The sequence below is a fragment of the Simochromis diagramma genome, unplaced genomic scaffold (assembly GCF_900408965.1).
Source record: "Simochromis diagramma unplaced genomic scaffold, fSimDia1.1 OVJJ01000603.1, whole genome shotgun sequence".
NCBI classification, from domain to species: Eukaryota; Metazoa; Chordata; class Actinopteri; order Cichliformes; family Cichlidae; genus Simochromis; species Simochromis diagramma.
The window spans coordinates 3,473,413-3,488,994 of record NW_024387414.1 but is presented as its reverse complement, the minus strand read 5'-3'; the positions used below and the strand labels follow the sequence as shown (position 1 = coordinate 3,488,994).

The window sequence follows — 15,582 nt, the reverse complement described above, 5'->3', positions numbered from 1 at the left end:
CCTCTGCAGTTTGCCTACCGGGCAAACAGGTCGGTGGATGATGCAGTGAACATCAGGCTGCATTACATCCTGCAACACCTCGACAGCCCGGACACTTATGCCAGGGTCCTGTTTGTGGACTTTAGTTCGGCTTTTAACACCATCGTGCCTGAACTTCTCTCCTCCAAACTCTCCCAGCTCAGCGTGTCACCAGCTACCTGTCAGTGGATCACCAGCTTCCTGACAGACAGAAAGCAACAAGTGAGGCTGGGGGAGATCACCTCTGAAACCCGGTCCCTCAGTATTGGTGCCCCTCAAGGATGTGTCCTCTCACCAGTACTGTTCTCCCTCTACACTAACGACTGCACCTCCAAGAACTCGGCTGTTACACTCCTAAAGTTTGCAGATGACACCACTGTCATTGGCCTCATTCAAGATGGTGATGAGTCTGCATACCGGCAGGAAGTTGAGCGGCTGGTACTCTGGTGCAGTCAGCACAATCTGGAGCTGAACACTCTTAAGACTGTAGAGATGACAGTGGACTTCAGGAGACATCCCTCAACTCTGCCCCCCCCTTACCATATAAGACAGCCCTGTGTCGACTGTGAAGACCTTCAAGTTCCTGGGTACCACCATCTCCCAGGACCTGAAGTGGGAGACCAACATCAACTCCATCCTCAAAAAGACCCAGCAGAGGATGTACTTCCTGAGACAACTGGGGAAGTACAGTCTCCCACAGGAGCTGCTGGTCCAGTTCTACACTGCGGTCATTGAGTCTGTCCTGTGCTCCTCCATCACAGTCTGGTATGGAGCAGCCACTAAACAGTACAGGAGCAGACTGCAGCGGACTGTACGGGCAGCAGAAAGGATCATCGGCGCCCCCCTGCCCTCCATCCAGGACCTGTACCTCTCAAGAACCAGGAAACGGGCAGGGAAAATCATCACAGACCCCTCACACCCTGGACACAGACTTTTTGATCTGCTGCCCTCTGACAGACGGTACAGAAGCCTGCAGACCAGGACCACCCGACACAGGAACAGTTTCTTTCCCCTCGCCATCTCCCTCCTAAACAGTTGACCTGTCACACTGCTCCCACTGCCAGACTGCAACTGCACCTTATGTACATTCTGTAGTATTCATTCCACCTCCTTTCTGTATTTTATGTATATAAGTTTAGATTGATTATTTATAGTTGGTTTACACAGCTTTGTGTATGTATGTGTAATGTATATATAGACACGTGTGTGTGATTTACATTGCTGTGCTTGAGAGCCACCATCTACCGGAACCAAATTCCTTGTATGTGTCTGCACATATACTTGGCCAATAAACACGATTCTGATTCTGATGCGAGCTAGATATGTGATCATTTTGCCTGTAATCTCCACGCTGGATTTTGAATTGATACTAATAATAATGTCAGTGTTACCATTAAAAGTATAAATCCAAGTTCAATAGAATGCGGGTCTCACCTTCATGAGTTTGGGCATCGTTTCTTTTGGTTTTTGTTTGAAAGAAGTTGCTGATACTGTTGTTTTTTTTGGGTGGGGGGTTAGTTAGTGAAAGTTGTACTCAGACGCTGACGGACATTTAAACCATGTATAACTGGCGAGTGTAGAGTAGCAGAGGTCTTGTGTCTGGCAGATTTCTGAGGGTGTTTTCACACATGTAATACATTTACTCTGGTCCGATTCAGTTGAGGAGTAGCTTAACTCGTAGCTTTTTGCCACGCTTTGGTTTATTTTCCAAGTGGACGATATTGCATCATAAACCATGTGAGAATGTTGCGTCTGCTCAGTGGCCCCATGTGTCTGGGGCAGAAGCAACAAAAGTAAATACAGGAAGAACGTGCTGTGTTCTGCACTATTGGAGAACACAGAGAATTTATGTTAGTCGCTAGCTTGTACAGACCTTTGCACATCTATAGGGCCTTACCGCATTGAGAATACAAAGCATATATGGCTAAGGGACATTTTTTTTAGCTCACACCTGTAATGTACACCAGGTTGTTTTTCTGTGGACCAGAGTTGGATCACATTCACACCATAAACGCACCGCGCTGGAGTTCATCCAAAGGGTGTGGTTGTTTTTGTCCGCACCCGACTGCAGTTATTGTGTTCACACCTGTACAAATGAACCACTTCAAGTGGAAAAACAAACCAGAGTTCGATTTAAACGCACTAAACTCTGCGGGTGTGAAAAAACACCCTGAGGTATTCGAGAGCTAGACAGCCAGGAGGTAGTGGAACCGAGGAATATATTGTCAAAGCTAGTTGTTGGACTGGCCTTGGTCATTTTCAAAATTTTAAAATACCACCCAACCACAGTTCACGTAGTATGTACCTGTACCTGTCGCCTCATATTATGTAGAGAGCTTGCAGCAAATTCTCCTTGGCAGCTTCATTATTTGCTCTGAGAACAGACTTCTCCATCTGCAAACTTTCCATTTAGATTCATGCACCATGTAAGGGAAATGTAACATTGTAGAAGTCAAGATAATATTTTGAGGGCTACAAAACAGGTTTGCAACCACGATACAGGATCCTTCAACCACCACTAAGTTAAACCGCTGTTGATGCACATATCCAAACAGATTTGTACTGTCATTCATCAAATTTCCCAAACCGAGTGAAAGTCATTAAAGCTTTTCAAGTCTGGGCTGTATTTCTGAAGGAGGTGGCCTTGTTCGTCTACTCGTAGCTTGCATATTTCAGTTGTGGTTGCTCTACGCAGCTGAACCAAGTAATGGGTGATGTTTTTCTAGTTTAAAGCAAAGGTTCTCAAAACCTTTGACAGTTTTCTACCAAACTTTGTCTTCCACAATGTCTGACACTTTACTGCAGATCTGACATTCACTCTTTTACACAACTGCTAGAAACCTCCTGTTAAGGTAAGGAGAGCGAATACTGACGCTATACATTGATTGATAGCAACTGATGATTGGCATTCAGTGGGCTGTTTATATTCCAAATGTGATGCCCAGTGTTGACTAATATAAGCCACTGTATTTCTATTTCTATACACATCCTTTCCAACCTTTTGTTTTCTCCCACTCTGACCCCAATTTTTTTTATCAATCACTTACAATACACTAACATCCAGGTTTAATTTTAATGAAACGAAATCCTCAAATGAAGAGCAACAACAAGCTGTTCTGTGTTCTCCATGTAAAAATCCCATTCAGCTCCATGTTCTTGCAGCACTGGCTCTGTGGCTCCCCAGTGGAACCCCCTTATCACTTTGAAAACCTGTTTGAAACAGTCCTTGATGTTTATATCAGCACATTTATTCTAAAAAGGGGCCTTCAATTAACATTTAACATTTTGTCTTTCAGACAAGTTTGGGAGTTTACAGCCATTTTCAGATAGTAGTGGATGATTTTCCAGATAAACACAATTTATCCTTTTAGCTTTTGCAAAATAAACATTCATAAAACGACCACTTCCTGAACTATTATCGATAATACTTAATAATCCACCCACACCGAAAACACAAAGAACACATTTACCAGCTGCAGTCGGGGGAAAAACCTCAATAAAATCTGATATAATGATCATTGAATTGGCATTGCAGGATTTTTAATAAAAAGGATCACCATATATAGTAATAGCCAGCCTTTCATACACAAACTGTGTACAGATGTTTTTTCTTCAGCATCACCTACATATCAGACAGAAATGAAGGAAGTGAGAATAATGTCCAAAAATGCATGTCTATATACCATGAAAATTATTATTTCGATGACTTCACTGTCCTTGTGTAAATTAACTGCACTCAAAATAGGAAATCTAACGTCCAAAAGTAAAGGAAGCTTGCATTGAAATATAATAAACAATGAGCTGCCATGAGCACATTAACATAAAGCACAAAGCTGATGAGAAGAAAGGGACAAAAAAAAAGCACCATTTTAAGGTGACACAAACTCGCTGACTGCACTATGAACCTGATTTCTCGAAACAAAAAAAACTTGTTTTGTTCAAATATAATTGAAAGAACAGCTTCGAGCATCCGCTTCTCCCGCTGATGCTCAAAGCGCTAAACTGGATTGATGCTTAATTACGAGAGGAATCAGAGAAAATGGGATGATTCACTCCCAAATCGGATGCGCTGTGGACTGAATGCTGAAGGTCTCATTCTGACATGAATCCATTATGAGTTCAAGAGCTGCTCAGAAAATTACATCGTAAGGTTGGAGGGATTCACGCCAACTAATGCAGGACTGAAAATGTAGTTTGAAAAGAGAATTACAATAATAAGAAAAGAATTGGAAGAAAGAGGGGAAATGTGCATTTGAAGGATCAAAGCGAGGACAATATGAAATGTCAGGTGGATTCAAAGGAGAGTGCTGCATAGCCTCGTTTTTCTACTCATGACTTTGTATCGCGCTAATATAAAGCCAGGATTTTCATTTTGAATGTATTGCTTTTGTATGTGTGAAACAGGCTTGTTATTAAGCCTTGTTAGGGCTGCTGTCCATCGCGGTTGATCAAATTTGCCAGTGCTTCACAGAGACACACACGCAAACTTCCACTTCAGCTTTTTATTGAGATGCTGGTTTGCTGTTCCAAAGCCACCCACTCATCCGCCCTTTATCCCGCCGGAGGGCAGCTGTAGCAAGCCAGCCCTGCTGTGTAGGCCAGAGAAGGTGTAAGGCACTCACACACATAAATGCACACTGGGAACATCGCCGTGTACTACATCCAATCTTTGGCCACTCAGGGAGAAGAGATTACATGGTTATAACACAGAGTTGGTGGAGTTAGTGCGTGTACGTGTGCAGGGCTGAATAATACCCATACCTAAGCTGACCTCTTCTGTTCTAGCTAAGACCAGAACATTGGATGTTCCATTAAATCCATTTACCTTTGCTGGCATGTGAGCTTAAAATGTACATAAAGGCATTTTAAGCTTAGGACGACCATGTTGAATAGCAGCTCAGGGTCAGTTTGTTCTACGCTAAGCTCCGGTTGCACGTTTTCATGCGTGGAGCTCATCCAGATTTCCAGCACAAAAGAGCAGCAGTCAGAGAACAATATTTAGTTTTGCTTAACAATGCTTTACAGATACTGTATTCAGGAATAACCTTTTCAAATAATTAGTCAAGAGGTGCTTCTCGTGCCACGAACAAACACCAGCTGTGCGGCGCTGCTTTTGCGTGAAAACAATTTTTCTGGTTATTTTAGGACCTGCTTCGGGGATGCTAGTTAATCAGTTATTTAGATTGCAGTGCATGTTAGAGCGTGCTGTAAAAACAACATAACGAGATGCAAACATAAAGCCGGTCCCTACGGTAAACTTTATTTGCACACTGTTGAGTTGAACTGCTGAGCTGAATTTAATTTCTAAGCATTAAAACTATACCATTAGCAAATAACAGCACAGGGCAGACACAGAAGACTTGCATCAGTATATCAAACACATAAATGGTTGTCACTTTGTATCTATCTATCCATATATACTTCTGGTTCATGGGGTGCTGGAGCCTATCCCAGCTTTCGTAGGGCGAGAGGCAGGTGCACCCTGTCACATAGAGACAGGCAACCCTCACATTCACACCTGTCTCCAGTTAACTGAACCCCATGTATGTTTTTTGGACTGTGGAGGAAGCTCGGGTACCCGGAGAGAGCCCACACATATGCAGGGTTGTAATGCGAACTCTACAATAAATGCCTCAGGCTGGATTCAAACCCAGGACCTTCTCACTGTGATGCGATAACATGCCGCTTTCTCCATGAAAGCCTGACTGGGAAGCTGAAAAAACAAAACACAAATCTATGTCCCAGCTGTGAAAGAAGAAAAAAAGATTTGGGTGAGCGAAAATTGATATGAATCGTTTTCTGTGTGTGTATTTATAGGCTGGCTTCCTATTATTTCCATTTGACATTACAGATTTGACAAGTGTGGCACTGTCCTCGCTGCCCCTCCACCTGTCTGACTGACATTTACTTTGACATTGTCTGTACCGCTTGTCACCGCTTCACAGCGTGACCCCGCGGTTATCCAATCTCTAATATACTTATTTACCTCAATGCACCTCTGTTACACACGGCTACAATGGTTGCGTCAAAGGCAGATTATGTGCCCTATTTTAATCAAGCACAACAAGTGCAAAGCAGTAGGTTCTCGGCACGACTGTGTGAGCATCTCTAAGCACACCTGCTATTTTGGTTCCCGTATGTGCAGCAGCTCAAAGCTCATATTGCTGAAAGAGTTGTGCCAATCACAGTGATGCATGGCAGCAACAGCTCAACAAATAAAGAAACAGCCTTTCCAGGAAATCATATTTTGAAATGTGCTTATTTGCTTTCTTGTATAAGGACTGGAAGCTACTCTGGCTCTCCAGAGAGAGACTGAACTATTTCTCGATGGGTTCACCGAGTGAGTTTTGGAGTCGCCGCTAGATTGACAGGCAAGTGAGAGGAACCAGGAAATCACTGCACCTGCCAAGATATTGTCCCACGCAAAACCCCAAGAAAACTACAATTACAGTCTCGACATTACAGGTGACACGAGTGGTATCAATCATCTGGCTCAAAACACAAAAAGAGTATTTTCCGAAATGTCAAACCATCCGTTTAACGACCCACGTTGCGTTTCTATATGTTGCTTGAAAGTCCATAAAATTTAATGTAATGTGCCTTCGAGTCTGGCAGCTTGACAGTTTTATTAGCGCTGCACATATAGCGGCTCTCTTAGCATCAGGATCCGGCGTGATCAGCAGTGCCGCAGTTTGACCTCGGCTGTTATTAGGAGATTGTTTGTTGCGGTAATGATTTGTGCCCAGTGAGATCAACAGTAAATGACAAACATGACTGCAAGCGTCTGAGGTGCTCAGACAAACACACAAAACTGCTCTCCCACTCACAGACACACAAAGTGTTCCAGCCAGGGGGCTGCGCTTGTCCAATCGATAGACAAATTAACAACACAAATTAAATGTGTGCAATTACAATGCCCTTGCGGAATGAGCAAAGTTGGCCGGCAGGGAGTCAGATAAGGCTTGCCGAGAGTTTGTGTTTATTTCAACTTTTCTCTTGAACCAAGAGGAGCATATTGTCTCGACTTAATATAGATGTGTATTTGTTGATATTGTGCTGCTATACCAAAGGAGGTCTGCATGATGAATTAAAGCCATAAATACAAAAGAAAATGGATTGAGCGAACAGCAGCACACATAAATACACAGATTCGCTTTGGCATTACCTTCAATTTCCACAGCTATGTAGCAGCACCCCCCAGCCTAGCTCTACTGTGGCTTTCAAATGGGAACTGCTGCTGGATGTGGAGATCCAATATGCGTCGGCTGTGGGGCTAGCTAGCTAGCTGACAGATCGTTTATACAAGACGTTCTGTGCTATATTCTCGCTGTTTCGCCTGCTGATTTGTACACAGACTGACTTCTGTGGGAACTTGTGTACATGCGACTGCGTTTGTGTGTTTGTGTGTGTGCGCGCCTTTTAGGAGGGGGGTTATGTGTGTAGCGGTGTGATTTGTAATGCTGTTTATGCAGTCCATATGCTCTCGCTGTGACTCCTGTGTATCCTCGGGCCGTCAGACGAGGAGGACATTTTTCATATTTAAGAGCCCCCCCCCTCCACCTCTGTGGGAGTTCAAACCCGACTTGCACACAAAGCATACACTTTCTCGCCCTCTTAGTCTTTCTTTCTCTCACTCTCTTTGCCTCTTGTCGCTCTCAGAGTAGGAGGTAATGAATTACGTATGAGTAGCAGAAACGAAGCACGGTTATGTGGATGAGCCCTTTAAGAGCAAAGTCTTGTCTTAACCCCTGGTACACCCAGAGCATTTAAAAAGAACGCTGGTCCCTATGAAGATGTTCCCATCTGGCCTGCCAGCCCGCTGCACTTCCTGCTAACCTCTCAATCCTTTTCTTCTTTTCCTAACCGGCTCTGTTTGTTTGTCTCTGTGTTACTCTTTCACTCAGTGGGCTTCTGTTTGCCAGAGCACCAAAGGAGAAGTTCAACAGTAGTTCTTATGCTACAATTATGTTGGGAACAATAAAGATTTTTATTACTATGTTATTTTATCAGTGACAGATAAAATAGTAATAACTGCATATCCAGTGACTCTTTACTTAATATGCAGAAGACAGCTGAGGGATGGAGTGTCTTCTTCACCTTGGTAGGTATATTCCTGGAGACGAAAGTAATCACACAGTGTGGTGTCTCACATCATTCAAGTGACCCGTGGTCTAATTTTTTCAGTGTAGCAGCCGGGACATTTGTGACCTCATAGATGATATCATACTCTTCCGTCAGCTCGCAACAATATCACCAGTTCCTACAATGTAGTTTATAAATAAACCAATAAAAATGCTTTAACCTCCTAAGACCCGAACTCATTCATGGCATGCATTTTTAATTTCTCTTTGATATTTGGGCATATTGGGACCTGATGAATGCAAAAACTACGGAGCCCCGCAGGGGACATGGGAGAAAAAAAAATTAAGACTGACTTTTGCGAGATCTCGCAAAACTAACTCGGGATCTCGCAAAAGTTTTGCGAGATCTCGCAAAACTAACTCGGGATCTCGCAAAAGTTTTGCTAGATCTCGCAAAACTAACTCGGGATCTCGTAAAAGTTTTGCGAGATATCGCAAAACTAACTCGGGATCTCGCAAAAGTTTTGCGAGATCTCACAAAACTAACTCGGGATCTTGCAAAAGTTTTGCGAGATCTCGCAAAACTTTTAGCCGCATTCTTCGGACGCCGGCTCGAAGCTGACCGGGAGGTCGAGGCACGATGTGCCGGGAAAGCGGTATTCCTCCCGGCTGTAGTAGGTCAAGACCTACTACAGCCGACCTACAGAGGTCGAGACCTCCCGTTAGCTTCGAGCTAACGGGAAGAATGCAGCTAAAACTTTTGCGAGATCTCGCAAAAGTTTTGCGAGATCCCGAGTTTGTTTTGCGAGATCCCGAGATAATTTTGCCAGATCTCGCAAAAGTCCGTCTTAATTTTTTTTTCTCCCATGTCCCCTGCGGGGCTCCGTAAAAAACAAAGAATTACCAGATTTTTTTTTTACCTAATTTTTGTTTCTAAGAAAAATGAGAGCCACATATGAGGATATTTGTTTAAAATTTTGATAGAACAATAACAGTATAACGTCCTCGTAAGTGGATATCAGGCCCTTGTAGAGCAAAATTGAGTATTTGGTCTAAATAACCCAAAGTGTGGTGTCCACAAGGTTAAATGAGCTTCAGTTCAAAAAGCCAAGATTCGAGAATGTTGTCAGAGATCAAAGATCGCAGAGGTTAACCATGGAGTGAAGCATCCACCTGTGCTGAAGCTTGTACGCCTGTGACAGCGGGTGCTGCACTAGATTTCCTAATTGCTTTTCCTGTTCAGGCTCCAGCTTTTCTCACATCCAGTCGGCAAGAGGAACGGCAGACTGTATATAAAAGACAGTTGTAGCCTCCAGGTCTCCAAATTGAAGTCAGTGGAAAAGTGCACTAAAATTTCGATTCTCTTTAATGGCATCCATGGGGTGACTCCTCTGGTTGCAAAAAAGAAATGTAATTGTTTGAAAGTCTGTGAGAAAACAAAACTATTACTCACTTCTGACATTTTGAGTATATGGGATCAAACTAGTATGTCCTTTTTAGCAGCAAAAAGAATGCAAGGTGAAGGTGCTTTTATTGTGAAAGCGGTCTAGGAAGTGAGGACAGTGGCACAGGTTTGTAGCAGATTTTGGGAAACATCAGTGGTGAATAATCCTGACGTTCTGTGGTAGAAATAAACAAAAGGTATTCACACGCGCTTTGATTGATGTTAGTTGCTCATTAACAAAAACAAAGAATAATTCAATCAAATAAAAATCTTGACTTCTGTGATGATTTTAAAAGATTAAAGCATTTTTTTGTCTGTTTTCTCTGCTCATTACTTTCTTCTCGCTGTTGTTTTGTTTGCATTTTCTGCCCATCTGTTGTCACCTTCTCTCATCTGCTACTTTCTCCCAGCTTTGTCCCTGCTGTCACTTCCCCCCTCCCACCATTACTTTTTCCTCGTGTCCTCTCCTTGCGTTTTTCCTCCTCCTTTCCCCTCCCGCTTCTCTCCCATCCATGCTTCTTATTCCTTCTTTCCTTGTGTTGCGTCTTCCCTGCGTTACTTTCTTGACACCTCTGAAGTTTGTTTTATTCTCCTGAGGAATGTCACGTCAGTCCTGACAGGTAGGCTTCTTGGCAGCGGCGGACAATCAGCTGGTCAATCTGCAGTTGAGCTTGTTTTGGGTGCCTGTTTGTGTGTGCACTTTTCTGCACCTGCCTCCACCTGTGTGTGTTTGTTTGTTTTTTAATACATTCACAAACTGTTTTTCTGTTAGGTTTATGCAGGTGCCCTTTTCTGGCTGTCACTGTATTACCAGCTTGGACTTATCTGGATGCTGCAGTGTTGGAGGGTTTGGGGTGAGCATTGGCATAAAGATAGATTCAAGATAAGAAGAAATTCCCCTGAGGGTGGGGATGGGGCAGTCTGAAGAATTGCAATTGAAAGACTTAGATATGCGAGATAAAGAAGAAAAAAAGTTGAAGGGTCCCAAGCAGGACAGTAAATGAGAAGGGAATGAATGAGGCAGCTTAAATGTCGGGGAATGAGCTGAGCCTAAAGAGAACAATGTACAAGTTAAACAAAGGAGGAAAGCTCTGACTTGAACTGATATATTGAATTTACACTGTTCTTTTTGGTGAATTGTCTGGCCTTGGCCAATGTATTAAAATTAATTGGATCATTCCTGAAGTGTTGCATCTACTCATCCTGCAGCTCAATGTCCAGGAAATTGAATGGGAGTTGAGAGGAAAAGAGAGGCCAGCAACAAACTTGCTCTAGCTGACTGCGGTTTGAAAAATGAAAGTGCCAGGGCTTTGTTTTTCTTTTTTCCTATATGAGAGGTAGCGTAATGAAGAATGGGGCTCTCATCACAAAGCCACATCTCAGGCTTGGCAAAGCAATTATAAAAGACCAGCTTATCATGTGCTCACTAGGACCGAATTTCAACAAGTCCTCCAAATAAATAATGATATTGGTCGTTCAGAATGGCCTGCGCAAGCGTTCCACTTTAAACATGTGGAAAGGCCAGTGTGGCTATGGCTGACCTACAGGAAGCTGAAAAGGAGAGTTTGACTCTCTCTTGGTATGTATGTGTTTCTTTAGGTTTCACTTTCAGCAGCTGGTTTTACCCACTGTTAAGGTGACCTAACGGAGACAGGTACTATAGACTGAAATGTTAATACAGCTAAACTACAAAAATAAATAGGTTACTTTATTTGCATCTATTATGTGGAAGACAAATGTTGTATACAGTATTTTATTTTGAATGCCAGCTTTCCAATCTTTTTCATTAAGCAGTCTATACAATAAGCCAAATGCATCTTCATTAATTCCTTTTTAAAAACTGTTATTTAAGCAGCTCTGTCTGGTAATGATGGTGTTCAGCAGGGATGCAACTGTAGATCAGGACTTCTTTTTATGAGCTGGACAATTCTTTAGATGTTGACCGCAAACTGGAGTCATTCTCCGGTGGTGAGGGACATGCTGTGCAGAACCCATATAAAGTGAGATATCAGGTCACCTCTTGCACTCTTTAGGTTTAGGAAAAGATTTGTAGAGAGAAAAAGACACTTTTAGAAGGGAGCTGACAACACACTGAAAAACAAACCTATTGAATCTCCTCAGTAAAATTGGTAAAACCGTTTGCATTTGATTGTTTTTTAGTATATTTTGGACCATGTTTTCAGTAAAGAGTACCCAGACCTAACAGCTAAAATACATGCTAATGTCAAATGTAATGTCTAACATTCCTCAATAAATTACACAACTAATAACATTAGCTCTTAATCTCTTTGCAGTGATAACTGAGGAAACGTCCTTCTTGTCACAATGGCCGCGGGCCGATAGCTAAATTGGACTCGATTGCAGATAACCACAAACAGAGACGGCTCAAACGTTTTGCAGTGTTTATTATTTAGTCAACCAGTGAATTCGTGACAAGGAGTTGCAAACGAAGTAGCCGTGGGTCAGTAGGGGGGATGAATGGGGATTTAGCAGGTTGCGACGGTTAAGAAGCTGTTGCGTTGGTGATTGGCGTGAATCTCGCTTTGAGGGAGAGGCGGTGGTAGTCCAGGGGAGTAGTGGAAAGGCTGGCAGACCTGAGTTCCGCTGTGTCCAAGGCAAGGTGGTGAGTGAGGCTGGAGGGCAGGCAGGTGAGGGTCCTCGTATTCCTTATGAATATGAAGATAATCCAAGGCGAGCTGGGGTTGAGGGTGATGACAACGAAGGTCCAGGAAATCTGAAGCACACGAAACCAAGGTTAACAATGAAAAAGTGGCACGCGCATAAAAAGCCGCAGAGTCAATACCAACGTGAGATCGTTGATGAACTGGCAGTGAAGGAGAGTCTGAGGGGACCTTAAATCCTCAACCTGATTGCCCTGAATCAGTCTCAGGTGTGCAGGACTGCAGCAGGGAGATGGCTCCGCCCAGGGGTGGAGACCAAGGAACTCAGGTGCCTGATAGCACTTTCCAGTCGAGTCTCCAGATCCTGACACTTCTTAATTATTTTGACTATTTTTTCTTCATTACACCGTAACAATGTGGCAAGTTGGTGCAGGTGAAAAGCAAATGTTAAAAGTTGCTATACCGGGAATTTAACCAAGAACTAATAGTTCAATTCCCAATGCTGTTGGCTTTTGTGCCCATGTGACATACACTGTAACCAATTAGCTATCTGGTTACTCCCAGAGTTTATTTTTAACACTACAGTTAATGAGTCTCACTATATTAATGCAAGGATGGTCATCAACACACCGCCACTCTACATTCATGGTGTCAGACACGTGGCTACTCAAGAAAGCCATCGTCTATCATTGTTCATCAGCATTGCTAATAACTTTACTTATTTAAGGAGAAATTTAGGTTTGTTGCAAAAAATCAGACACAGGCTCCAGATGTAGATGTAAAATGTATTTACACTTATTAAATATTTTATGTCATTTTCTGACAAACATTACTTGTGTTAAAAAGAAGAAGAAGAATCTGCATGGGTTGCATTGAACTCTCTGGCATCTTTTCAGTGATAATGTTTTTGCACACAAACATTAAAATAATCACATCTGAATACATGTCATAAGTGAGGCTGATAAAAAAATAATAAAATAAAAACAGTGCTGCACAAAAGCACGGTAAAAAGTGAAAGCTGTCAGTAGAAAGCAATGGTGACTTATTTGAAAGTGGCACAATGTAAAATGTCAGTTACCGTGAAGAAGTTAATGAAAGAGTGAAGCAAGTCAGGAGGTAAAAGACACAGACAGGAGATGAAAGAGTGCTGATAGGCAGACTGACATCGCAAGAAATGCAGCAAGAGGGATGACGAAAGCAGAGCTGAAGTCAGACACACACGGCGGATTGAAGAGCGCTAAGAAGGGAATTTGATTTTTGTCAGCCTCTTTTGACTTCAAACTTCAACTGACTGCAGCGTGAAGACAAATGTCAGAGTGCAGAAGTTGTGAAATTGATGCCAGAGTTTTTTCTGTCTTAATTATAATCCTAACATATACTGAAAGTACTTCACTTCGCCAGACTCGGAGTTAACAGAGAAAAGCCAAATGGGAGTATTCTAAATGAACCCTAAGAACAAATGCTTTAGTTTAAATTAAATACCTAATTCTGGCAGTGGGTGTGTGGGATTGTAGCTTAAGGGGGAGGGGGGGGGGCAGTGGGTAAAACTGGGAATAATAAGTTGTTGGACATGAACTGTGACGGCCTATTATTATTTTTAATTGAATATAGCCAACAGAGACATGCTGCCGTATTGACATGAGCCATAATTTCAAAACATAATTACGACATATTTTGTGAAGTCGCTGCAGTCACATTTGTAACTCTTTTCACTAATTTCTAATTGGATCGTACTCTTCATAAGTTTTTTTTCTCACCGCTGGAAAGTGGAAGTGCAGACTGTGGACTAATGGGACAGTAAAAAAGTTCTTAATGTGATGATCAGCTTCATAAGAGTCATGCACGAACGTGACCTACTTTTCACGAGCAATGTCAGAGACAGTATATAAAAGAAGGAGGTAGCTATGGTGGCATCACCCTCTGGTTTAAATGTGTTATGATCAGCAACATCCTGGATTTCTTAGAGCCAGAAGTGACCATATCAGCCAAGTGTAGCGAGTTTTATAGTGTTCCATATAACTTGTACACAGTTTAGTGATTCATATTAGGTGGTGGGGGGACGTCTAGCTGATGACACCAGCTATAGCTATCTGTATCAGGAGCTACCTGCCAGTCAACACAGCCACACCTCTGTGAATTCAAACTTTACAACTGGATTGGTTATATATGTAATTTAGTGTATTTTTAAATGAACCTCTAGTGCTCATTTCAGGAAATGTAGTTTTGGATACTGCTTCACCCAGAAGTTGCCATTTGAACATTAGAAGTGATAGGAACGACGATGAAATGACCCAGATTTATCCGTTTGCCTTAATGAAAACAGACCCCGGAGACTCTTTGAACACTGTTGGAACCATTAGAGGCCTAAAAATACTTCAATGAGTGGATATATCGGAGACCTTTTTCCACTGAGTCAATAAATTGACATTTAGAAAGTTGTGGGTGAGAGTTCTGATGCAGACTAAGTACAAGCTGCTGTTACGTGAACTAAGAAGTCCCTTCAGTCCCACAGTATAAGCAGATGTTTAGTGTTCACTGTTATGTGTCAGCATGAACTTTTGAAGTTCGGCACGCGTGATGATGGATTGCCAATGCCGGTCGGTCTCTTATTTCCTTACACATGGTGCAAAGCACACAGGCAGTCTTAACCACTTCATTAACTTTTAATTTCCCATTTGAGTAAGTCAGAAAATAGAATGTAATAACTTTTGTCTGATGTTTGTTGACTGCCATGAAGAAAAAAACTAGATCACAGCAGCCTCTGTGCAATAATCCTCATTAGAGCAAATATACAGAGACAATATTGGCAATTTGGTACATTATGTTGGGGTGCATTCTTTAATAAATAACTTTTCATACACCACTTAATTCTTTGGCATACATTATCCTGTTACAGTGGTTTTGCTGCTGTTTTCGAGACTTCAGTACCACCACCAGATTGGTTGTCAACAGAGCTAAAAAGTGCTCATATTGCAGCTCTGAAAACTAATTTCTCAACTCACCCCTCACCTATCATCCCTCTCGTTTTCTTTCTCTGTCTAGAGCTAATAGACGGGACCCCCACCTTGAAAATCAACCATGGCTCGGGCACAGTGGTGCTACAGTTGCCAGGCAACGTGAACGTGGCAGACAGGCGGTGGCATCGGCTGGATGTCCGCAGCAACAGCAAGGTGGGTCGCTCTCTCCATTTAACAGCAGCCATCATCTATTTAGCAAATAAGTTCAAATAAATTCACATCGCACTGAAAAAATATTTTTTTTATCCAGTTTTAATGAGATTGTTTTTGTTTTGTTTGTTTTTTTTACTTTTAAAGGCACATCTAATATTGTCATGCACATGAAACACGTGAATTTGTAAATATGGATTTTTCTTTCTTGAATATAATTTGTTCTTACCTTTACCATACATTGCATTCAC

The 15,582-nt window shown here is 42.3% G+C and overlaps 1 protein-coding gene across 1 annotated transcript in view; it reads left to right on the top strand.

Annotated features, from left to right (window-relative positions):
* LOC120720911 (neural-cadherin-like) overlaps positions 1–15,582 on the top strand; it is a 233,486-nt gene that overhangs the window by 141,662 nt on the left and 76,242 nt on the right. Inside the window, exon 27 of the mRNA XM_040010769.1 lies at positions 15,207–15,334. Coding sequence (XP_039866703.1) covers positions 15,207–15,334 — 128 coding nt within the window. The remainder of the gene's footprint in view (positions 1–15,206; positions 15,335–15,582) is intronic.